Raw genomic sequence first — 27,781 nt, 5'->3', positions numbered from 1 at the left:
ATAGTAGTAAAATATTATAATGAATTAAATAATATCTCCAATCCAATAATTTATTAAAATTCACCTATAATTTACACCAAGGATAACAATAATTAATATTAACAATAAGTAATATACATGATAAATCATAAAAATAAAACTATACATATCACAAAACTATTTTAACTCGAATCCACAAGGATCTATATTGATATAATGATGCACTTCTTGATAATGGAAAGACAGGCAACGGTTTTTCACACTTTTTTTTTATTGTTATTAACAACCATCGTACAGTCTGTCAAGAAAATAAATTAAATGAGAGCGCTGTCTCCTGTAGGCTGGCAACACTGTGTGTTTATCAACCAAACTCAACCATTCTATTTGGTATTGCTATGGCAAAAAATGTGGTTCGTAAGAAAACAGTTTTCTTAACAGACTGTGATACACAAATCCTTGATCGGTCATTTTGCACTACATATCAACAACATTGCATATACACACATCAAGCTCTTTGTTAGTTTTCTAAAGAAATTTACCTCAAACAATTTAGAAAATGAAACAATTTGAACGATTTATGAAGCTCATTTTACTTAATACTAATCGGAAACAGAGAAATCCGAAAAATATAATCGGTAAGATTACCGAACCTTTAAAACGCCGTGGCGTTTTAACCCTAACAAATAACTGGATTTATTTCAACTATATCTTTAGTGGTTATTCCATCATCTTTGGTAAACTTGAAAAATTACTCCAAAGTCGTAATAAATTAGGTTATGTACCTAATAGATAGGATATTATGAAGTTACTGGAGATACATCACATTTGTGAGTAAGTAGTTTTCGTTAGCTCCAATCCACATTCATAGTCCCAGAGAGAAATTTTGAATTCAATTTATAGCATCTGTCAAAGTAGGCTAGCGTTTTTATATACAATATCCAATTTGTACGAAGGTCTTATATGGTGCAATGTACGTTTTCGCTTTGCTCAGCAGAGGTAGTTTGAGAGGTATGGAACCAATCCCAACTAATATAAATGAGAGAGTAAGTAAGTTTGTTTGTTACCTCTTCACGCATTATCTACATTGTTATGAAATTTGGTACACGGGTAGTAATTTGGTATACTGGTACTTTTTATCTCGAAATTCCCATGGGAGCGAAGCCCCAGAGCGCAGCAAGTATTTTATAATTTAAAATTTGACTTAAAACGTATATGTTGTAGTATTATTGTTTTATACTATTTTTTAACATTACGAAATGAAACTTTTGGCTTTCAAATCGTTCTTTATCCAGCCCATCTCCAATGAATATCAGAGATAAAACACAAATTTCTACGACTAGCTGTTGAGAATATCAATTTTATGATTCATGATTTTTATACGGCTGGCATGTTTAACTTTAAATAAGATTTTTCTGATTTAAAGTTAAACATAACATCATAAGATTAGATACATTTCGATTCAGAAATATAACTCTTTAGCATTAATATAAAGGGACGAAAATATAAGACGTATCTATTAACCAACAAGAGATCAATATGGCAATACAAAAATACTTAATTTCTTAGATTATTACAATATATTTACTTATTAAGAGCAACGATCTCCATGCGAATGGTTTAATAGGCATTAATACGCGTCCCATTGAAAAATGAACCTTGTCATGCGGTGATGACTTTCAAATATTTTTTTGCATACTTACCATATATGATAAATACATATTACATCTACATAATTACAAATGAATAAACCGTGGCAGGTACATTGTAATCATAACAGATAAGACGAGCTCACATCTACATTAATCTTTAAAAAAACACTGCATACAACATGCAAATTTGCGAAAAAAAATGTTGCTTGGGAATTTTGTCGCAGATAACAAATGCGATGTTAGTTTTTTTTTTAAGAATGAGTCATAATCGTACTGAAATGGAAACGTACTTAATATGAATAATGGCCGAACATAAAATACTATTTTTTAAAACTACTTAACTACTAAATTGTAAATCTTACTAATATTAAAATGCGAATGTTTGCGAGGATGTACATATGTGTGTATGTTTGTTACTCTTTCGCGCAAAATCTACTGGACGGATTGTTATTCAGAATTTCGGGGCAAAAAGTACCATATATTAATATATAGGGTACTTTTCGCCTCGATTGTTATAAAATTTGGTACGCGGGTAGAATATAACCTGGAATAAGTTCGAGACCCGCGTACCAAGTTTCATAACAATCCGTCCAATAGACTTTGCTTGAAAGAGTAACAAACGTACGTACACTTCCTCACAAACTTTCGCATTTATAATATGAGTACGATTGGATTGCAACCCTTTATCATATAAATAAGTAAATTTACTCGTTGCGTTTTTAATCTTTGGGGCACTTTGGGGCCTCTTCGTTTTAAGAAGTTTTTGTCTTTGGGGCTAACAAATTCAATATGAATATATTTTTGAATATATGAATGGTTTTTTTTTATTATGTACTATATAATGTAGACATGATCTCGCAAGTGATGTCTTGGTCCACGTTTAAATAATATAAGAAAATATCTAATCTGTAAAACTATAATTTTGTATAATACTATACTATAAATATATAATTTTATAACAAATTGAATGTGTTTTTACATTCAATTTGTAAAACAATTTAACTGTAAGTACAATCACTACATTGGAGGGTTTTTTTAACCGTCTAATTGTTAAGAACATGTTATTACGAATATAGATATTCTCATATTTATACCAGATTTTCTTGACATGCATTCTGATTCATGACAATGCTGATATTTCATACACAACTGTACATTTTTCCATGGGAGATATTTTATGCTTTTTACATCGGATGAATGTGAAAATATGGCTATTCTATTTATATATTTATATTTAAATAAGTATTTCATTAAAGACTGTAACATGGTTGATAAAGTAACGGCCAAGAAGAAAATATAAATTAATACATTTCGTTTCTAAATATTTTTAAAAACACATGCTTATTTTTTACAAAACATATTACATAATGACCATAATATGAAATAATAAAATACCCTAATTAGGGTTCCGTACCCGTAAAGGTAAAAACAGAATCCATATTTATATCTGTCAACACCAGTTTTCTCAGGAACGCTAGTTATCAAGTTGAATATGACGAAGATTTATACCTGACCTGATTGAACTATTAAATTAAAACCGTATATATGTAATTAAGTACACAATAAAAAAAAGAAAAAAAAAAACGGAACCCTCAGTGCGCGAGTCCAACTCTCACTTGACCGTTATTTTTTCTTTTGTGGACGTAAGTGTAAGACGAACACTTTATAGAAAAGTCTTAACTCTATGTTTAAGTTTTATTTATATTATGTACACGGCGATACTTAAAGGTTTGAGGAAATCATTCTTAAAAATATACAAGCATATAAGGAAAAATATAAATTATATTTACACATTAAAATAAACGGTTCTAGTTAAATGCCATTGGAAGTATTAAACGTATACTTATCTAGGACTTTCGAATGAGGAAGTTCCAAATTAAATTTAAAATAACTCTCACGGCCATAACCAGCCCTTATATACTATATATATGTAGTTAAATAACTACATATTTCCTTAAATACCAAAGAAAAAATATACATATATGCTCAGTTCTGATTTAATTTAATAATTCACGAAACACTTCGAAAAGTACACATTACATCCGAAGCCCTAAAGTCATAACATTAAAATTTTAGAATTTTAAAGACGAATCAAGTTCCATGTATTGTATAAGTTGATTTTGAAACACCAATAAAACAGTTTTTTTTTACAAAGTAATAGTGTTGTGACACATTACATTAGTTTTGCATTGCGTTTTATACCATTTAGTTTTAGTTGTGTCAAAAAATCACACGTCGCATGTCACATTTGACGTTTGAGTGACACGGGACGCGTACTGACACGTGAAACTGTTGTCGAAACTCACGCAACGAAACTATTTTTGCGCTACTCATTTCGCATGGAGAATTAGGCTTATTGCAAACACGAAATTTAAATTTTGAATAGCTCTCTTATTCTCGAACCTGACAAACCGCGATAGGAACAAGTCCAAAATGGCCGCCAGACTTCACAACACAAGGCATTTAATCAGCACAGCCGATGGAATTAGTACTAAATTTTTATCATTTTTTTTGGTTGTTCGTCAATCCGGGACGTTCAACTCGGCCCAAACGGGACAAAATGGCGACGCCGGTCCCCCCCACGACCAGTCACGTGGTATCGCGAGATGGCAGAGCCCTGACCTGACTGCGCCGGAATGTCTGTTGAAGTTGCTCTTGTCTATGGTCCCCGGGCACAGGATAGAACTTCTGCCGATGTGTTTGGTATTTATGGTTGTGACTACATCTTCGTCTATGAGGGACTCGCACGTCTTCAACGCTGGAAAAGAAATAAATGATTTTAAAAAAATACAGGGAATGCGGATTTTTTAATAACTTCATTTAAATCGTCCACAAGAACAATAAACAGAAGTATGGTTTAATTTTTCAAATAACTTAAAAAGATGACCGAGATTTGCACATTTGTAGTTCCCGATTAGACAGAGAAATCTGGCATTTGTACGTGTAGTATGTGTACAATTTAAACTTATTTTCAAACTAGCGCCACGTCCCGGCTTCGCTCGAGTAAAACCATAACAAATTATACACTGAAACCTTCCTCTTATTATATCATATGATTTCTGAGGAATTAAAAATAAAACGCATGAAAAAAGCAATTCATAGAGCTTCATTTTGATGTGTGATGACTACTTCAATTCATTCATAATGATTGTGATTAATTAAAAAACACCGTTTTCAAAGAAAGAGAGAACTGGTTTTAATCTATATATATAAAACTCTTGCGTTACTGAGTGCCACAACGCACAGCCGAAACTACTGGGCGTAGGAAGCTGAAATTTGGTGCGTTCCTAGCACAGTGTAGGGAATCCCTTAGTGCTCCACTAAGGGATTTCCTGAAATTCTCACTGAATAAAAAAAAATGTTTACTCACATACGAAGTTGTTGGCAAAAAATCCTTCGCTTTTCATTAAATTTCTATTATTATTACTATCTTTTAAATTATACTTTATTTTAAAAACTATATAAATTTTAGTTTCATACATACATACAATTCGGAAAATTGGATCTCTTTAAAGTATAAATAAACTTTGTACCGAGAAAATTATAACTAAATACATAAATAATTAATTATTATCAGATTAAACTATCTAAGGATATACAATAATGTAATACAGACATCACTACTTATGTATATCCGTGGAAATCACGTTCGATCGACAGGTAGATTAAGAAATTGATAGCTACACAGTTTCTTAACGCGAAACAATCGTTGAGTTATCACTTTCACATGTATGAATGCGTGGAGCATATCTCGAACGATGATTACTGAACGATAGATACTTACAACAGTTAATTTTAAATAATATGTATTATGTTGGGCGTTTACGGGAAACCACAAATTGTGAATTAAAAAAAAAATAAATCGAGAAAATTACATGACAAAACCAGAACACCAATAAGTCCCCCTGTTGCGTATGTGTGTCTGTACGAACGCAAACTCAAAAACTACAGATTTTTCATACACCAATAGACAGTGCCATTCCAGAGGAAGGTTTAGGTTTCGGTATATCATTATTTCGGTACTCGAGCGAAGCCGGGACTGGCCGCTAGTAACAAATACTTATTTGTTACTACCGACCCGTGGTACTATTATTTTATATTAGTAGTATTAATAATAGTACATTGTTTTTAAAACGATAATAATGTATCTTTTTATATTTATATTTTATGAATGTGTTTTGAAAAACATTTAATACAGTCTATGCAAATGATCTAAGTTAAAACCTAAAGTTAATTAAAATTACCAGTTCTCCAAGAATTTATCAGCCCGACCTTCGACTCCGCTCGTTGAGTCACAAACACTGAGACACTGAGATTAGTACTAACAGTTATGTTTATTCATTTATTTTTAACTAGCTTTTTCCCGTGGCTTTACGGGAAAACTACTTTTTCCGGGATAAAAAGTAGGCTACGTGCTCCGTGCTGTAACTAACTAACTATTTGTATAAGAAATTTCAAGAACATTGGTTGAGTAAATAAAGCGTGAAAAGGTAATAAACTCATTTTCGCTATTATAACATTAAAATAAGTCGACTCAGAATTGGCTAACTTCAAATTTTTATTAATTTCTTTTATTACTTAGGGAAAGTTAAAAAAATATTTCAGAAGATTATGCCACACTACATAAAAATATTAGTAGAAAGACTTCGTTCGCGTGGCCGAACAATTTTGGTATAAGGAGTGAAAATATCTCTATACAATATTGGGGGTCTTTCTTTCGGGCTCCAATATAAAAAGTCCTGAAGAGTTGCTCACCTTGGAGAAAGCCACGTAAAGACGCAATACAGACGAAGTACAGTTTCACCGGCACCACCCAGTGAGAATCTCGGTTTCAATTAAATTTTTATACTTCAACAGGAAAATGCTCATCAAAAATCAGTCTTTTGTTAAGAGCTTATTTCTTTATTTCCTTTAGTTTAGCTGGACAAGATAAAGACCTTTGGAAGACAAAAGGGGAGGCCCAGCAGTGGGATACATAATACAGGCTATAGACAGAAAAAAAAATTTCTAAGAAAAAAAATGTTTTTTTCTAATCTAAATGTAACAAATAATTTTAAATCAATCAAGTCGAACCATATGCAAAATCTGTTGCCAAAGCATTTTCAGCAGATAAGAAGCAATCGTAATTAACAATGGATTCGAGTGTTTTCCTCTGATAATAATAAATTATGATTGATAACACGCAGGTGGCTGTGTCAGCTTTGTTACATGTGTCCATGCTTAAAGACGTTTGGACTTTGGACTAGTTACTTAATACACTTAATTATAAAAGATAGATATATTGTGTCGCGGACTCTTTTATGGATCTAGTAAGTAAAAACCTATATTTTTGTAGAACATTGTATGCATGTATAATCAATAGTAGGGCCGGCGCACGCGCATAAAGATTTTCATTAGCGCATTTTTGTTTCGGATTATTTTATGAGTATTGATTGTTCTGGCTGAAAACTAATTTATTTCAAAACATAAATATGCCTGTACCAATCTCGCATAATGTAGCTTTCTAATGGTGAAAGAATTTTTGAAATCGGTTTGGTAGTTTCAGAGATTACCCGCCTCAAACATACAAACTCACAAACACTTACCCCTTTATAATATTAGTATGGATGGACTTATCCCATGAAGGGGTCTCTTTAGTATAACGGAAAACTTAATACTATCTAATAAAATCATTTATTTAACGAAGCATAACCGGATTTTTTTCAGTTTTCGACGTTCAACAGCTGGGGAATAAACCGATAAAACGCTTTTTCAGGTTAGAGTGAAAGGGTATTTCAATAGTTTTCGCTATAAATTGAAAGAAATTGATAACAATGGTGACGATAGCGCTAGTGAGCCGGGAGCGCCCTATAACCTTGTCGCTATCAAGTTTATCCGAAGCAATAGGTAAACAAAAGGGCTTGTGATAACTCTGTAACAGATTAGATAATATTATACACCACGACTTTGACATTAGTTTAAGCGATGTCCTTGGTCACGCCATTGAAAACCATGTGTCACGTGACGTTTACAGTCAACCAATCAAGCTTACCAGCAGTGGGCTCTGTGCAACGGCAATAGCAGAGAATTTGCAATTATTTTGTGTAGCTTGATGTGCTGTTGACTGTACTGTACATGCTCACCAAAGACATGCAAACGGATACTCGACTATATGGTCTTTATATTTTTTTTAAAACGTATAAGATATTTTTTAAATTATTTAGACACATGTACTGTACAACCTGCTTAAAAGGCGAGTCTCCCACAACAACTTGCGTAATATAAGTAAAGTTTGATTACTACTACATATACTTTTTAATTAACTAAAATGAAATAATTGGAATGTATGTAAATTTTTTATTATTTATTTTTAGTCAATTATTATAATTCTACTCTTCATATATCCCCCTGTGGTTGACACACGAGATGACTACCCATAGTTACCTCGTACGATAACCACATTAGGATACACAGTGAAAAGGTGCATGTGTCCCCACACATAGCACGCCTAGGCAACTGATAGGAAACAATAGCATTCCTAACGAAGTTCGCGTCAGGCCAATAGTAAAATCACAGCCGAATATTTAAAATGCCCCGAGCACAATCGGGAGCACGCGAAGAAAAGTGAGTATTCTACTCACATTCGACATTGTCCCACGTCCTGAAATCTCCCACGACGGTCAATTGCAGGTTCAGCTCCCGTGACAGTTCTGTCACTCTCTGGATATGCTTACAGTCTTCATCTGTGAGCCGTTCGAAACAGTGGACATTGACGACCACCACTGGATGCCGGCAAATGGCGAATGCTGAAAAACGAATAATTTGTTACTTTTTTTTCACTACATCGCTATTTATCGACTATTACTCACTATCGGCTCGCCCCGGGTTTGTCTGTGTTTGTGTCCGTCGGACGCGCGACACAAGCTGCTTACTGTGGTTGGACAGTATTTTTATTTTGGATTTTAAAAAATTGTTCGAATTGCTTATTACCAGCTATACTATTAGTGTAGGACATTATAATTATATTGTAACAGTATAAATCCTACTAATATTGATAAATGATTGTTACTCTTTCACGCAAAATCTACTGGACAGATTGTTATGACATTTGGCACACGGGTAGAATATAACCTGGAATAACACATACTTTTTTTATTTCCCGAAATTCCCACGGGAGCTAAGCCCCGGGGCGCAGCTAGTAACTATATAAAAACTCATGCAGCATAAAATGATAAAATCCTTCTTGCACTTAATCGTTACAATTTCGCAGAAACTTTACAGTTATTATTACGGTAAATGAGACAAAAATTATGTCACTTGGAACAATTATATGTCTCAAGGGTGCACGTGTGGCCACGGCGCCGCGCCGTGAAAAAATAATCACATTGCCACCGGAGTAATAAAGTATGTTGTTTCGGCTCCACACTATCGTCGAACGCGAATGCATGAACATTACGTAGATTATATGAGTGTTTTTATTTACCACAATGAAAAACCAGCAATGCATGGCGAATCCGTTTAAGTTCGGCGAACTTCTCCCCGATAGTGTGGAGCCGGCATTACAATTACTGTTGACAGAAGCCTAGGATCAATAAATTAGGTAAATAAAAGTCTGCCAATGTCACAAGGACATCGTTTTGGCGAACGATGGAGCCATGAAATTAAGAAAAAAAAATTGTGTGATCAAGTTCATAATTTTAACTACACAACTCTATTAACATTCGTTTTCTCCCCATTTATAATTATATTGGCAAAATTTATACAAAATAATAATATCTTCATATATTTTTTATTTACTATCCGTACATATATATATATACATATAATATACTTAGACCTATATTTTAGGTTACACATCGAACCGTGTTTCAATATTGATATTATAACATATTATATTCCGTGTCAATCTCAACCTTGACGTTGGCAAAATCATCGTTTTGGCGAACGACGGAGCCATGACACATTGAAAAAAAAATCAAATCGCACCCGATGTATGTATGCATGCTTCGAGCTTTAAAACTACGCAATGGATGCTGATGCGGATTTTTCAAATAGATAGTGTGATTCCGGAGGAAGGTTTAGATGTATAATTTATTACGGATTTACCCGAGCGAAGCGGGACGGACCACTATTAAGGTAAAACTAGACACTATATAGGTATATTTATACCGATGTCAGTTCCGTGGCAGGGAAGCTCCAGCACGGACATTGGCGGACGTAACGAATTTCTTGGCAATACGAATGTAGTAATTTGCCATTGTCTTCGAATAACAAGAAGCGGTGATGGTAATATGCTACAATTTACACCACTATTACGATTTTTTTCTTATCTCTGTCTGAAAAAAATCGTATGTATGTAAACATATTTCCATACGTGTACTAGTGAAAGTGACTAGAAAGAAACAATATTCGCTACGCGCTATCGATGTTTATATACAGCCGAACATATCCGGCGCACCTAGTACCTGTCAATAAGTGACGTAGCTACTACAGGACTGCCCTGGGCTTCCGAACTCTGGGCACGCCCTTGTTATATTTATCTGCTGTGGATAATTAGAGATAAAAAGTATATATGCCGTTCCTGGTCAGGTAGGTTTACTGTATGGCTAATTTCATTCTTTCTAATAAATGTAATCCTTTCAAATTTGTTACCTCTTCACGCTCTATCTACTCAACCAATCTTCTTGTAATTTTGCATACATGTAGTTTGAAGTGTTGAGAAGGACATGGGTACCTTGTCTTACCTTTCTTCCCGGAAAAATAACAAATTTTCCGAGATGAAAGGTACTGTAAAAGATTTAGCTCTAAAGGTACCTATCACAAACGATTTCACTGTTATCGTGGAAAATTTACGCAAGAAAAGCCGCGGCCAAACGCTAGTAGGGAATATATCTTATTAAAAATATATCTTATATTACAGATAAATACTAATGTGAATGTTTCATATATACAAATACTTCAGCAAATGGCTCATCAATCAATGAATTGACACGTATGTGCAAACTGTCAACAGGCTTTTAGACTGCTATTAAGTATACTTTGTTTAATTTGTTCCAGTCATCATTATCTACAAAATATGACAATGTAATCACAACCTATATCCACACTTATATTACAAAGAGAAAAGATTTGCATTTTTTTTTTGTTTGTAATTAATAAACTCAACTACTGGAACGATTTTTATAAAATTTGGCGCAGAGGTAGACGAAATCTTCAGGAGTAACATAGGCTGCCGAGCAAAGCAGGGGTGGGCCGTTAGTTTCAAATAAAAGTATAGAATTGTGACATGTCTTTTCATTAAAAGACGTACTTTTAAAATTCTTTGCACATTCTCTTCATAGTCTTATTTCCTCATGTCTGAGTGTCGTGGTCATTACGTGCAATAAAAAACACACACAAGAACTTTCTTGGCACTATAAATACAATTGTTTGCCATTGCCCTTTTCTGAGGAACCTAGGACCTTTCGTTCCACAGGCGGACGTCTAAAGCATTACACCATCACCGCTTTGCACATAACAAATAAATTTATTGTAGACGGTAAAAATATTAAAAATTGTAGGTAAATATTTTAAAGTGTAAATTTCAATAAAAATACCTACACTCTTTTTTAACTAAGTTCCTACAAAAGCGTGGTTTACTCAAGTACTTAAATAAAATTAGTTTTAATAATATATATATTTTTTATATAATTTATTTATACTGATGTTCTTTACATAAAAAAAGAATTTTATATTTTAGAACAGCATAGTGTACAAAATCTATAAACTTTCGCAAATAAAATACTAGTAAAATGTACGCAAGCAAATTAAATATGCGGCGCGCGCGCAATCTTCCGTTGTAAAGACGCGGACTGCCAATCACGAATCACTATGAATTTAATGCCTGGTTGATACTAGCATAGTGTTAGTGCTAGTGTTAAACTTTCCGCTTAAAATTAAAAAATAAATTAGACCGTCACGCGCTTTTAAACATAAAATTTTAGTAAAACCATTACTAAACCATAGTATTCATACGTCCATACAAATATTATAAATGCGGAAGTCTGTCTGTCTATCTGTCTGTTTCACGGCCAAACCGCTGGACCGATTTTGATGAAATTTGGTATGCTCGTAGTTAAAGATCTCCGTTCAAACATAGGCTACTTTTTTCAAAATCAACCCCCATATGACTATGACGGGGGGTGAAAGTTTGTATGAAAATCATGTCTGTTTCGCTTTCGCAGCTAAAATTAACGCGGGCGAAGACGCGGGCAAAAGCTAGTCTATACTATTATTATAAAGAGGTAAGCGTTTGTGACTTTGTGAGTTTGTATGTTTGAGGCGGGTAATCTCCGAAACTACCGAACCGATTTCAAAAATTCTTTCACCATTAGAAAGGTACATTATCCTAAATTGTTATAGGCTATATTTAATCTCAAAATTCCCACGGAAGCGAATCCCCGGGCAACATCTGGTGATCTATAAGTTCTCAATGCTACAATCAGTAATTCAAATAGTCTGATTAACAATCCACTGTTGTTTTAAGTTATCTAATAAACATTTTATTTATTATATTTAGCTATAACATGTCCCACTGGGCAATAGCCTCTTTCCACGTGTCCCTTTCTTTGGTCTTCTCTTCTCATCATCAATAAACATTTCAGTTGATGATTTTTATTGATATGATGCAGAAATGCCCAATGTTATAATATTAATATTGGTCACAAACTTGAGGCATCAAGATGCCAGAAGGCTTTTCCTTTATTTATTTCTTTCTCAATAAGAAATTTGGACATAAAATATAGTAAAATAAAAATTTTAAAGTATCTGTGCAGTTCTAAACGTACATTCTCACTTAATGACTGAATAAGATGAGGTTATTTAGTTTTAGAAAAAAAAAATAACTTCGTGTTACAAGATCCTACTTCGTCAATGTGAACTTGGCATTATTTGGCACAGTAATTGAATGTAATCGAGCCAATCAAATTTGACCTCTACGGCGGTTGTAATAATAGCCTGCATGGCTGTAGGACGATCTGCATAACTGGTATCAATTCTTTTGATTTACAACCAAACAATACGATATAAAATCCTCTTATGGATTTGATATTGAAGTGCAAAGGACGGTCGGTCATGCTCGTTTTCATGAAGGTATTTCTGAACACTGCACACATTTTTACAATATGCTTTAGTATATTGTTTACAAGAACGAAGAAAATGCAATTGTTTACATTATACAAAGTCCGATCACTCGATTAGCCTTTTTGTAGTGTTTTGGTGTCCTATGAAAACGAATAGTAATTTACATGAGTATACCAATCTGAATCTGAGTCACACTCATGTAGGGCTAGTAGGATCCGAACCTGGAACCTGTCGACCATAGGCGGGCGGTCTTAACCGCTTGACCTGGATTAAATGTTAGATTATAATGATGACCCTTACAAGAAAGTTCCTGCAGCAACCTGTCCAGTCAACCCGATATCAATTTACCCCGCCTGGATCTCTAAGCGGTGGTAATAGCGACGAATTTGCAATGAATTTGAGCAGTTGAAAATACCACATTAAAACCGAGGAGTCCAGGGGCCCCTTTCCTACTTTTTCGTCTCCACTTCACACGGTCGTCGGCATCCCTAGTTGTGAGACCATTGGTAATATCATTCTTCACGACATCAAGCCAGTACTTCTTGGGTTTGCCCCTTCTGCCAGGGGCAGGCGGGAGCGGCCACTGTATCAAATTTAAATGACTATCATCTATCACGCTGAAGTCGGTTAAAAATGGCAAACTTTTCCGTGATACACAGTTCATGTCCATACATGGGTTTACGCCCAGATTCTCCCCAAACAGTCCAGCGTAAACCCATCTTAAAGTTGGGTTTGTGCCGGACTTTTGGGACGAAACTGACATGTAAATGTCATGTAGGAAATCCTTTAAATTGCGTGTTTCAGTCACTTATCCGCTGATAACAATGATATCTTGAGATAAATGTGGCGTCATATTAATTAACTTTAAAGACTATTAGATGTTGGCTCAACTCTGAAACCAAGAACACTTGCTTTGGAGTATTAAACAGATTTTGCTACAATTTTTCAATATTGAAATACAAAATCGGATGGGGGTGATTGGTGAACACTCGGTGTTAACAGCGAAGTGAACAAAGCGCCTTCGTTTATTTTCTACTCTTTTGAAAAACTGGCTTACTTGGGGATTCTTTTTTAATAGAAACTACTAAAGACTATATAAATACAGAACTGTACTTAATATAGTCTATAATAGACTTTATTACTGAGATTTTCGCAGTGTAAAAAGTCCTAGTCCTTAGGCTGTGGTGACCACTTACCGTCAGGTGGGCCGCATGCCTGTTTGGTAGTATAAAAATAAAAGACCAGTTCTTAAACTACAAAATGTAATTTTTCTGGATTCCTAAAACTACGATTTTATTCATTTACTAACTTATGGGTTGACTAAAAACGATCGTTTTGGAGCTGCAACAGGCTAAATTATACACTGTTCCTATTTCAGAGCTATCTTATTGTTAATTTATATTTAGTCTGTGTCATTACATGGAAGGAAACATACGGAACTACATTCTTAGCAATATTAATGGCCTTAAAGGCAAATCTGAAAATGAAATCGGCTTATATAAACAGCAAATTTTTTTCGAGAACACGCGCCATTGTATTATTGCGTCCAATAAAACTCGTTTCGGTTGCACGTTTTATTGTGCATGCGTATGCGTGCAGTCGAAATCGATAAAGATAACATTTGTTTTAGCTGGTCAAACAAGCGGTTAGTAGAACAATGTCTACGATTATAAACACTGAAGTGTTTTAACTTTTAGCTCTTGTATGCGTTTAATTGTGGTCAAAATTCGTGTTGATTCAACGGAGATTCAAGTTTTTCGTAGTCGTATTCCTCACGGCTGAGGGTCGTGGTCGTTACGTATATTATATTACATATTATATTACACCCATTTAAACCGATTTAAAAAAAGAGAGATTGAGATGGAATTCCAAAGCTCCTAACCTGATACAATTTATAAGGACTGCTTTTCTAGTCTCCTTAAATGATGTGACAATAGAACATTGCAGACAATAGAGTATTCGACGTTCAACAAAATAACTACGACCACACACTAAGGAACGATCCATGAGTGTTAGGTTAGATAGGGTGGTTCCTGAGGAAGGTTTAGGTACATAAGTTATAATGTTTTACCCGAGCGGAGTCGGGACGGGCGGCCAGTAGATTATATAGGCTATACCCTATATAGATTACTAGCAGCCCGTCCAGGCTTCGCTCGGGTAAAAACATAAGTTTCAAGGCTGACTCTGTGATTTGCGGCTTCACAACCCCGAGCGCAACCGTTAACACGCATAACAGACGAGAGAGATAATAGACGCATCAGCTGCAAAAAGCTGCATGCCTATTATTCAATAAATAAATAAATAAATAAATAAATAAATAAATAAATAAATAAATAAATAAATAAATAAAATAAAACAAAACACATTTTTAACAAAATTACATCAAAAATTCAAAACAAAATGTGCATGTCTTACGCTACACGATATTTTATATCCACAATATCAGTTTCCCGCGGCTTCGCCCGCGTTAATTTTCCACGGGAACTGTTACTTTTCCAGGATGAAAAGTATGTCCTCTTTCCTTCTCCATACTATAAATTACATGTATGCAAAATTTCAAGAAGATTGGTTGAGTAGATAGCACGTGAAGAGGTAACAAACAAACTTACTTTACTTTCGTATCTATAATATTAGTTAGGACTTAATAACACATCAGTGGTTAGAGCGATATTAAAAAATATGAGTATGTAATGTAAATAGCTATACCTATACCTATATATAGACTGGTATCTGAGTTTGATCGGAGCCACTTGAACAGAGTAATGATTAGACGATAAAGTGGATCAACCAATTTCCAAAGAATCTTTGTAATATCAATCTATTTCTTAGTTTGGCGATAGTGTGTAGCCGGCATAAAACACTGTAATGTCCACGAAAGTCGGCAGTCAATCCCGCACGTATTAAAAACACCCTGCATTGTACTCTATGTGGCGGTAATAGCGACGAATTTTGAAGGAATTTGTGTGTGTTCATGTGGTGTCGATTATACAACACGCATAACATTTGTACAAGAATAGTAGCCTATAAAACACAATCGTTCGTAGGCACGAAATAGTGGCCAAGTTCGGATATTTGTCTATTATTTAACCAACCTGAAAGAATGAAGAGTACCCTTTGTCGAGGGCAGCATTCTTTCGAGTTGTGATAACATGTTATTTAAACGCTTATGGCGTCCTCCTAATGGGCCGTTTCCGCACACATTGATCATTTACTATATTTATTAATGGTTATGCGAAAAGTGTTTCTTATTACATGGTTTAAGGTGTTTATAGTGTCTATAACTGTATATTTTGTTTGATAGATAAATAAAATAAATTACTTACTCAGACGTAGAGAAATTTTATAAAGAAATTATAATCGTATAGAGATTGATCTGAGCAGATTTCAAAAATCACTAGTATTCGTAGACAAGACAGTTTATCAGTAAGAATAGTGATGTGATATTGCTTGGTTTACGTATATAAATACGTATTTAATAATATAATAATACATACCTAGCTCAATGTTACATGTTTTGTTATAAGTTTAACGTGTCTCTGTATGTCTGTCGAGAGTATTCGAGAGAGAAAATGTGCGTTCAGATGTTTGGAGAATGTCAGTTTTTCTTGGAGATGAGAGGAGGCAAACAACTTCGGAGTCGCGAGTTTTTACATTTTTAATTTAATTTTTCATTAAATAGAATAACCAATTTAATTTTAAATGAAGTGGTCTTATAGAAGTTTCCATTATCAAGGTATATCAATAAACAATTAACAGAAATAGAAATATATATTGAAAAGGAGCTCGTTTTGATTTGATTGATTGGAAGTGTTGTTATTAAGATTAAATCACTATGATCAATCAATAACAAGTTATTAAGTGTTAATTAGATGCGGTATCTGAGGACGAATCTCTACACCTACATTCTCTATTCACTCTTCTATTTTTCTATGTGACGTGTTATGACCGTATCTGGTTGTCAATATCTTTACTGTTTAAAAGGATAATGTATTAATCGAGTGTTATAGCTTGTTGAAAAGCCAACATTTTATAAGCTTTTAATTAACTTGCAAATATGTAAGCAATGTGTGTTCGGGTGGAATATTGTAACTCAATTTTGAAGCAGATATCTTCAACCGATTGAACTGAAATTTTGTACACACGTTAAGTTTGGATGGCAATGCGTTATTATGATGACCAGATTGTGCGCTCAGGAATGCCTCCCGACGAGGAAACTTATTTAATACCTATACCAAGTAACACGTTAATTTATATAGCGCATGGATATTCATTAAATTTTCGTACATAGTCCTTCGAGCCGGATAAAATATAGAACAGTGATAAATAATAACGAGTACATAAAACCCTCTAGGAAAAAAATCTACAAAATTAAGCCACATTCGCTAATTCGTTACGAAAACTATGTTTAATCGAGAATCGAGCATATTCGTTCTTACTAATCGTGTTAGCCATTTAGCAGAGGATTTATCGAATCACCGGGGAACCCCGGGATGTGCAAATTACATCGAATTGAGGCGATTACGCGAAACAATGAGCATTGTTAACTCGACGACTCAAATATCAGTTATGCTTTTATAAAAGTCTATTAAAAATGATTTGTTGTTTTTGTACTTGGTTATACTGTTTTATTAGCTTCGTCTATACTACCTCAGCCCTATCATAGTTTTCTACATATAGATATTATATTGTGTAAGAGAGAAAAGCACTTATAAATAGGCAAAAAGTAAGAAAATTTTGGAAAGATTTTTTTTCTTTACTTCCTTCTAGCAAACAAATGTGCCGGTGGTGGTGTAATGGTTAAGACGCTTGTGAACCGAAAGGTCCCAGGTTCGATATCTACTTGTGCCACATGAGTTTATATAGCAATCTTATTTATGTGTAGTAGTTTTCATCAACTACCACCTTACGGTGAAGGAAAGTCATCGTGAGGAAACCTGCACTCTGGTTGATCATTAACTTGTGTGTGAAATGGAGAAGGCAACGGCAAACCACTCCATTAATAATGCCATAAAAGTGGTTATGTGTGTTTCATTCGACACAATTACCACGACCCTCAGCCATATGGAATATATGACTATGAAGAGGCGAATAGGCATGCGGCCTAGCTGATGGCAAGTGGTCACCACAGCCTATCAATGCATGCAACACCAGGGGTTTTTAAAAGAGATACAAAACAGTAGACGTCAAGTTAAGTACCATGATCATATCTAATTATCGTTTGTCACGTATGTGTTTGTAGCATTTTAAATAAACATATTTTCATTCCACCATTGTTCTATGATCTGTAATGTAAATTAATATGCAAACACCTTTCTAATAACTTTTTACGTGGATATTTGTTGATCTTGTCTCAAATTGCAAATTAAATAATGTCACGTTACGTTTTCTAGATAAAGGCTGTTGAACTAAGGTACAACCAGTACTACTTTTGCCGTCATAGAAACAAATACTGTTGTTTGTTTAACTTTTATTATATATTCTTGATACGCGCGGAAATTCTTTGTTCGTATTTTAAGTTTTAATACAATACAATACAAATAATTTAATTTTGAATTGGTATAAAAAATGTCTTCTGATAAAAATATTATATTCTTCTACCTTGTTCTTCTATCTTATTCTCTTCTTTCTTTCATTAATTTTTCTTGGCGAACTCAGTGGCGCAGTGGTAAGGTTCTTGCCACTGAACCGAGAGGTCCCGGGTTCGATCCCCGGTCGGGTCATGATGGAAAATTATATTTTTCTGATTGGCCCGGGTCTTGGACGTTTATATATGTATTTGTTATAAAATATAGTATCGTTGAGTTAGTATCCCATAACACAAGTCTCGAACTTACTTTGGGGCTAGATCAATCTGTGTGATTTGTCCTAATATATTTATTTATTCTATACATGTAATAAAACTTTAAGCGGTCTATTCCTGTACCTATATAGGAGATATTCAAGAAAAAAATATATGGGGTGTCTTTATGGGACCAATAGAAGCCAAAACATTATATAATAGTATTATATAAATTGTTTCCTAGGCTTATTTTCATTTACAACATAAAAGTTAACAATAGGTGAACTTAATGCCATGAGGCATTACTGCCAGTCAAACCTTAATTGGTTTACGTGAGATTTCCCTAACGTCTTCTATCGGAGAATAAAGGAAAATGAAGACCCGTTAATCAAAGAACCAAATTAAAATTACTTACCCTGCGCCACAGCTGTGAATCGCTCGCTGGTCAGCCCAGCCACTTCGTCCAGGAGTCTCCTAATGGCCTCCGAGGGTTCGTCGACAGCTTCCACTGTGATTTGGTCGCCAGCGTCGTATATGAAGCCTAAGCTCTCCCTGTAACAAGAATATGTGTAAACATACATACAAGAATAAATGTACAAGAATAAATTTGAAAGGAAATTTTTAAAATTAAGTTTTCGGTCTCCAGTTCAGAATCGAGAAGTAACCCATGCTCTCTCAGTAAGTATTTGCAAATTCAGGCATCGCTTTCTACGGGAACGTAGAAAAGGATCACTCCTTACTCCTATCTCGCTTTGATAGCTAAAGGGCAATAACAGTATTCCCAAAGAGGGTTATTGTTAGACCGTCTGTTGTAAAATCAAAGCCGAATCTTCAATATCTCTTTATATATTTAGACAAATAACAGAGTTCATATAAGGACATGTCACAATGAGTAAAGACATTTGTTATACATTCAACAGCACATCAAGTCACCCCGCATGAACCCCTATGGCGCGGTAATAGCGGCGAGTTTGCAATGAATTTGGCTAGGTTGATGTGCTGTTGACTGTACAATACAAACAATATATACCTAGATAATAATGTATACTAAACACAAGAAAAAAAAAAGCCCGCCTTTTGTATAACAAGCATAGTAACATGATGAAACGTTAAACTCGTTTTATGTACATTTTGAAGTAGGTTGTTTGTTTGTACCACTAATTTCCTTCGATCAGAAATGAGTCGATACGGTATTTAAAATTCAACTACAAAACCTCATTAGGGGAAGTCGATACTCACCTCTATACGGATACGTCCTAACTAATATTATAAATGGGAAAGTAAGTTTGTTTGTTACCTCGACTTCACGGTCTATGTACTCAACCAATCTTCTTGAAATTTTGCACACATGTAGTTTGAAGTATTGAGAAGGAAATTTCATCACAGAAAAATAAATGTTCTCGTGCGATATTCACGTGGGAAAAAGCTAGAGAACTATGTATTAACAACATAATGTGCTGTTCCTGTTTGTCAATATTTTATACAAAGACAAATAAAACTAACGAGCTAACGTACGTAACAATTGTAATGCCGACTATACATTATCGCGATAAAGTTTGCAGAACTATGGCGCATTTGGTATACATTGCGGGATTTTCATTACGGTAAATAATAGCTCGCATACAAACTATGCAATGTTCGTGACGTAACATAACGATTTATCATAACAAATATTCCGAGTTCCAAAAGTAGCTCAGAACAAAATGTGTGAAACTGTGAATGGAGTGATACCCTCCATTCATCGATATTCAACAATAATTAACTCTTGTATCTGTTCTCAGCCAGATGTTTGATATCGACGGATATCTCAATCGATGTTTATAAATATTGATTTAACGAAATACCTGTGTTACACACGCCTCAATTAGGATTTTAAACAATGGCTATATGTACGGATGAATAGTAACAATATGACATTATGTAAGAAGCCCATCACAGAGAAATGTGAAAAATAACGAAAACGACGCAATATAAAATCATTTTTTTTCGCAAATAAATGGACAACTGCCCACGCTGAGCATTAGATATAAACTCAGAATCGGACACAACACACCCAGATGAGCAGGCAAACATCTGTGATCACAAGTGCAAATATTTGACCGCGCTTGGAATCGAACCCACGAACTGCAGATAGCCAACATGCGTGGTGACAACTAGGTACTCCCCAATCCTGTCAATTGACAAATGACGACCTCCGTGGCGCAGTGGTAAAGTTCTAGCCACTGAACCGAGAGGTCCTGGGTTCGATCCCTGGTCGGCTCATGATGGAAAATGATCTTTTTCTGATTGTTCCGGGTCTTGGATGTTTATCTATATATGTATTTGTTATAAAATATAGTATCGTTGAGTTAGTATCCCATAACACAAGTTTCGAAATTACTTTGGGGCTAGCTCAATCTGTGTGATTTGTCCTAATATAATATAATAACTGATGATTATACCTACTTTGGGGCTAGCTCAATCTGTGTGATTTGTCCTAATATAATATAATAACTGATGATTATACCTACAATGTTATCGAATTATTGGTCTGTAACACTTGTTTGATTTTCACTTCTCTCAGGCTGTGTCTGTCTCTCTTACTCATCTGAGCGTTATCCCGGTATTAACCGTCGGAGCCAAGAGTCCGCACGTCCTGGTAGAATCATCTAGAAGCACTCACCTGTGGGACGCCGGTCTGTAACACCGCCAGTTCCGGCTGTTTGACTTCCACTCGCGCACGCGCCTCAGGCCCGCGCAGTTCAGCTCATCACAGATCTCTTTCAATGCTCCTACGTCTATCACATCTTGTATGGCTATTAGCGAGAATCTGTTGGGAGTGAAAGTTTAAAAAAAATTATATTAATTAACTTCCTGTTTGCAGAAGAGAAGTCTTTGTAATCATTGATATTAATAAGTTATTTTACAATCGAACACTAATAACGCCATTAATTTTTAATTTTGCTATCGCAGATCTATCCTTTAAAGCGTCAAGGAGATTTATGGCGCGAATCACGCCGTAATAAATACGGTACTTTTTGAATCGAAATTCCTACAACAAGATTTATCTCTCTTTCAGCTTGGCATGTTCCCAGTTAAATTTGGGGCTGTGATGACGCGAAGCCTGGGGTCAGAAAAAAATTAGAGTCATGATTTTACGACCGGAATGCACCACGTCAAACCTCGTGGGGAATTTTAGTGTTGTCTCTCAGCTGCAACATCCTACAACATCCCGGGTGGATATGGAGCGGTCCTATTCTAGGGCGGGTGTCCACACGCTAGTGGACTTATCAATTCTACGTTATTATTCAAGTATGCACTGTGAATGTATCAAAGTAACAAAGGATATAAAATCTAGACCAGGTGGCTGTCCAAATAAGGTACAGTATTAAAATGTCTTTTAATTAGCATTGCCGTTATGTGTTCTATAAATGGAAGAGTACAGGAAATAAAGTATGAATATTTAACTCCTTCCTCGGAGGAAAGGATAGCCGTTTTAGACGACCTTGCTGGATATTTATTCTACTAACGACAGGGTGTAATAATGTCTGAGAAGTAGTTCTTATTGCGTGTCAATAAGAGCTACGATTGAAAAGAAAATGTGTCTTAAAGTTAGCTGAATTAGCCTGGGCATCTATTCTGCCAACTTTAATACAAAACTGCTTTTCAATAGTAGCACTTATTGACACGCAATGAGAACTACTATTGAGACAAGATAGTGACTAAATATTAATAGAATCGACTACCTGGTCGGCTGAGGATTAGAATGAACGACGATAAAGTTAATTTTATTTTTAGACGAGTTAAGAATGTATTGATTACCGATCTAATTTTAGATGAAACTGGTAGAATTTTAAAATTGGCAATTACACGGTACATACGTATACTATACAGCGACGTGCTGACTTGATGTAGTCAATTGAGGGATAATCTGACAATTGAAGATGAGAAGTTAAGAAGAAATACGGAGCTTCAAAAGTAGAAAATAAATATACCTATAAACCGGATTTATCCCTGTTATTCATAAAAAGATAAAGCATTCTTTGTCTCGTTCTGTCAATGCCAAATTTTGTAAAGTGCGATAGTGACAAAACACAGGTACGTTAGGTTTAACTATGCTTATCTTTTTTATATATAACAGGAATAGACGTGATACTGTGTGTGTGTAGTGAATAATGTATCGAGTACGATTCACTATAAACAAATGCTCGATATCCTTCAATAATGATAAATGAACTAACATCGCTGGCAAACTACGAAACCATTGTTTTACTAAATATTATTTTCGAATAGCTAATTAAGTTAACGATCTGTGTTATTTACAACTGTAATAGCTGCGTCCCGGGGTTTCGCTGCATGGGAATTTCGGGATAAAAATAAAAAGTTCCCCATGTGTTATTCCAGGTTATATTCTACCCGTGTACCAGTCCATAACAATCAGTCCAATAGTTTTTGCGTGAAAAAGTAAAAAACATATACACATTATACAGACATACTCACAAACCTTCACATTTATAATACCAGTAGGATGTTATTGCAACGCAATCTGATATCATATGAGAAATTAAACAAAATATCACGGTTCATGACTAGACGGACAGATAAATTATAATTATAGCCTGACAAACAAACGCACAACGGTCTTAGTACCTAATACGATTTCGTTTTAACCATAGAAAGTGCGGAGCTATGGATCAAACTCTATATTGCTGAGGAAGTTAAGGAACGATTTGCTTTATCACGATATTCCCACGGGAGTCTTATTCCGGGATACTGTTACTCTATAAATAAAACATGAGCTTAGAAACAATAAAAATCATAAAGCCGACCTCTGTGTCCACATATCCGGCCGGCAGTAGCTACTGATTACAACTCGTTGTCCTAGGTGAGCATCAAACACGGAAAGGCAGCGCGACGATGTCTCCGCTTTGGACGCACGTGCGACACGTGGAGGTCAAAAGTAAGAAAGCTTGCACTGTGCTCCGATGCTTTACAGCTAAGAAGCCAGGACAACGCTCATATTATAGACTGGATGTTGCCCGGGTCTTTGCTCCCGTGGGAATTTTGAGATAAAATATAGCCTATAGCAACTATATATAGGTGCAACTATATATAGCATATATAGGTGAAAAAATTTTTGAAATTGGTTCAGTAGTTTCGGAGATTACCCGCCTAAAACATATACTCACAAACGTTTACCTCTTTATAATTATAGTATAGATAGGTTTTGAGCGTTATTCGAAAAATGCCTGAAAGACTGGACTAAAGCGTGCTGGAGACGACGGGAGATACAGAGTGTTGTAGGAATGTACCTGAAACTATTTCGCAGACAATTACCTGAACCATACTCGGTGGCCGGCGCAGTGGCAAGGTTCTTGCCACTGAACCGAGAGGTCCCGGGTTCGATCCCCGGTCGGGTCATGATGGAAAATGATCTTTTTCTGATTGGCCCGGGTCTTGGATGTTTATCTATATATGTATTTGTTATAAAATATAGTATCGTTGAGTTAGCATCCCATAACACAAGTCTCGAACTTACTTTGGGGCTAGCTCAATCTGTGTGATTTGTCCTAATATAAAAATAAAAAATAAATAAATAAAATACTATTATTTCTAGAGTGTTTCAGAAGGAGGAGACGTGTTACTTGTATACGTTGCCACCCCATTAACTCATGCGCGCACAGCGTCGCATCGCGTGCAGCGTGAAGTCATTCACCTATATCTACAGCTCATTTGACATTCTTATGATAACTAAACAGTCACTAATTGATATCGGCCTATGTCTCCGCTTAGCAATAAAAATATTGTTATTATCAAATAAAGATACGCCGATTGTTTAATTGTCATGAGTGGACGGAACTACTACGTAATGATAAGCTACTTTGTTGTAATGGGCGGATGCCCATGTTTAAATGGAAGGGGCAAACAAACCAACATGCTTTTACATTTATAATATTAGTATGGATTGGATAGGACAGTATGGAATCCTTCCTATATCTATATCCTATCCATACTAATATTATAAATGTAAAAGCATGTTGGTTTATTTGCCCTTTCATATGAAAGCGAAGCATTGGGTTGAGGTGATTTTTTGTGCGGAGATTGTTTAGAGAGATATATAGTGACAGACTATGTTTAACTGCGGAAGGAGCCGCAGGCAAACGCTAGTAAAGTAATCCTAATCCTAACTAATATTATTAATGCGAAAACAAGTTAGTCTGTTTGTTTGTTACCTCTTCAAGCTCTATCTACTAAACCAATCTTCTTTAAATTTTGCATACATATAGTTTGAAGTACGGAGGGATTATTAATATTGAAGACATAGGGATTTTCATCCCGGAAAAATAACTTCTCCCGTGGGAAATAACGCGGGCGAAGCCGCGGACAAAAGCTAGTAAATTATAAAAGGCACACTCACTTGTTTTCCAAAATAGTCAGGCACACAACTTCTCTGACGCCCGGATTCTTAATTTTATCTAAACTAAGCTGATGAAGATTCCACGACGCAAGTCGACAGCACCTCACACCGTGCCTCTCGTACGTAAACAAATCTTCTAACAGCGGCCTATGGGAATACGCTGACAACAACTCCAGGATATCATCCACAGGGGCCGAGGCGTAACCATTCGGTAGCTTCGGGAACGAAAACCTTGACTTTGGTATTGATCTGTTCATTGAAATATTACTCAAGAATGGAGATAATTCGGGCCAGTCATTGACATGTCCATTTAAAGCCTGCATACTTTCAAACTTCCTTAGTTCCAGACTTAAATGCTGCTTAGCTGTTAGCAATTTAATATTATCCATCCCTCGCACTTTTATTAAGTCATCTAATGATTTAAATGGACCTTTCTTGTTTCTATAGTCCACGATGTTCGCGGCGATCTCCTGGTTTAGGCCAGGTACACACTGGAGTTGGAATATGCTGGAAGAATTTATGGAGTAAAGTCGACTCTCCCCGTTCGTCCGGACGCTGTCCAAGGACTGTGTACACGAACTCGTCCGCGATAATTGCTTCTTTATGCATATTTCTGGCCTTAGTAATTCCAATTTTTCTGCTCCCAGACCTAAAACAAAAAACAATCATATTATGTAAATTACATGTATGAGAATAATTATTTCTAATATTAATGATTAAATGTTATTTTAATTATAAATATTAAATATATACACAGGATTGAGATTTGTTTGTCGTTCTTTCATTGCTGAACTGATTACTACTCTGAGTAAAAAAGGTATTATTTATATAATTTTAACCATTTTATGTTGCAAAGGTATGCATAATACAATACCTACTTTCAACAATAAAAAAATAGATGTATTACCTATCAAGAGTCAACAAGTTTTTGCCTATTTGAAATGATTGTTTCCCTTGGGAAATATGCCAAAACAAAGGAACAGAAAGACAATACATTACAAGTACAATACTGTAGCAATACACACCATATAATATTATTTTATATATAGATGATTAAATAATAATACATAATGGAGCTATTGTTTAATACCTATTGCCAATAATGTGAGAAAATGAAGGCCAATAAATAATTCTACTAGGTACTCTTACTATTATTATAATGTTTGGGAAACTCAAAACTACTGGACAATTTTTTATGAAATTGAACATTTGATTGACTAGATTTGCACAAGTAACATAGGGTATGGGCAGGTGGTGGTCCATATTAATTTGATTAATGTCAAACTAAGTTTGTCCTTCTTTCACATCAAAACAGAGCAATGAATTAATGTGAGAGGGTAAGACCTACATTTTGTCAATTGATGTCTTTGAAGAAAAGTCTGTGGTGAAGTTTGTTGTGTTGGTTTTTCTTCACTTGCACTTTGGAAATTGGCTATAGACTTAGTTTCATGTAAGAAGTATGTATTTGTGGCCTACCAAATCAAAAGGATACAAAACAATGGCAATAATGGCGTAAGTGCCGGGCGACATAAGGTATCTTTTGATTTGGACAGTCACATATCATCCCAAGTTGAATAAATAATTTTGTAATTCTTGTGTGGAGATGTTTGGAATGGCGGAGAGACATGGCAGGAAACTGCTAGTGTATTATAAAATTTAAAACACGCCTCAAGTTGAGGCATAATAGCAATTCAGGGCTATTTAAAAATAGCATTGTACAAATTAAAAGTCGCCGTGGTAAATTTATATTAAATCCTAGTATTTAAAAATAAGTTTGTTTATTTGTTTGTTACCTCTTCATGCTTTATCTACTCAACCAATCTTCCTGAAATTACTCTATGTTAACGGAGACTATGGAGAAGGGCATACATTAATTTTACAACCAGAAAATTATACATTAATGAAATCTTCACGATCATGGGACCACCTTATTGTTATCATGATTGAAGGTCAGTGTAATTAGTGTTTTCTAAGCAAAACATAATTTTATCATTCATTGTTCAGCATAATTGTTGGCATTAACTGTTGTAAAGCTAAGTGTGTTGTTATGTGAACTAGAACTGAGTCAGTTTTCATTTATTTTTATGGATCTAATATTCATATAGGAATATAAGAATTAAGAACTTAGTTTATCTATTATGGGTCTTGTTTGTTAGTAATATCTTTATTGTATAAGGAACACATGCTTTATATATATTTTTAACTATATATATATTTAACCAAAGAAAGATGAACAAAAATAAGTCTTGTCTCGCTTAATGACTTAGTTTCAGAGTGTTTTCACAACAAAGAAGTAACATTCTTACCTGAGACAAGCGCAAGGTCGTCGACACGTTTGAAACCACCTATCATCTGTCTGTGCCGCACTATTTCGCGCGCAAGCTGCCTGTTCACAGCTGGCAGCGTCATGAGCTGCTCCTCCGTCGCCGTGTTCACATTCATCAGCTCAGGATACTCCGCAGAACAACCAGAGTCGTTTGAAGGCGGCAAACTAAATGTATGGCTCAGTTTCGCTTTCTTCTTCATACTCCGCCGTAAAAGCACACGGAACGAAGTCTGTCTCTCCATCCTACTCATCTTCTTACCACTCGTCACTGAACTAGGAGTCTGGCCCATTGTTAATCGATCATAACGCTGATTTCACTGGGAACAAAAACTATAAACTACGTTGCACAAACACGTCTACACAGCCTGCTACGATCGGGCCGAACTGCCAATGCCGCGGTTATCACGTGACCATTTAACGTAATCATGAAAGTAATTATTTACCCTACAATACGAAATCAATTAGATAATAGGTTCCACAACACGACTTCACCATATCTCTCTCTACAATGAAACTGCAGTGACGTGACTGTGATAAAAAAAAATCAAGAC

The 27,781-nt window shown here is 35.2% G+C and overlaps 1 protein-coding gene across 1 annotated transcript; it reads right to left on the bottom strand.

The window, feature by feature from the left end:
- Nucleotides 1-36: 36 nt before the first annotated feature.
- Nucleotides 37-27,773, bottom strand: LOC128675919 (endonuclease/exonuclease/phosphatase family domain-containing protein 1-like). Its single transcript, XM_053755738.2, has 6 exons — nucleotides 27,211-27,773; nucleotides 24,905-25,553; nucleotides 21,170-21,316; nucleotides 18,923-19,059; nucleotides 8,249-8,413; nucleotides 37-4,386 (listed from the first exon to the last, which is right to left on the bottom strand). The coding sequence occupies exons 1-6, from the start codon at nucleotides 27,518-27,520 to the stop codon at nucleotides 4,151-4,153; spliced, it is 1,644 nt and encodes a 547-aa protein (XP_053611713.1). The 5' UTR covers nucleotides 27,521-27,773; the 3' UTR covers nucleotides 37-4,150.
- Nucleotides 27,774-27,781: the final 8 nt, after the last annotated feature.

The sequence above is a fragment of the Plodia interpunctella genome, chromosome 1 (assembly GCF_027563975.2).
Source record: "Plodia interpunctella isolate USDA-ARS_2022_Savannah chromosome 1, ilPloInte3.2, whole genome shotgun sequence".
In the NCBI taxonomy this organism is placed as follows: domain Eukaryota; kingdom Metazoa; phylum Arthropoda; class Insecta; order Lepidoptera; family Pyralidae; genus Plodia; species Plodia interpunctella.
Note: the sequence above shows the minus strand (reverse complement) of the source record. Positions and strands in the feature narration are given on the sequence as shown.

Bases quoted from the DNA above. Each gene is read 5' to 3' on its own strand.
- LOC128675919 (XM_053755738.2), bottom strand. From the start codon at position 27,520: ATGGGCCAGACTCCTAGTTCAGTGACGAGTGGTAAGAAGATGAGTAGG. The intron at 19,060-21,169 runs GTGAGTGCTTCT...TTCTTGTTACAG, and splicing joins TACAGACCGGCGTCCCACAG to GGAGAGCTTAGGCTTCATAT. The intron at 4,387-8,248 runs GTGAGTAGAATA...TTTCTTTTCCAG, and splicing joins GACGTGGGACAATGTCGAAT to CGTTGAAGACGTGCGAGTCC.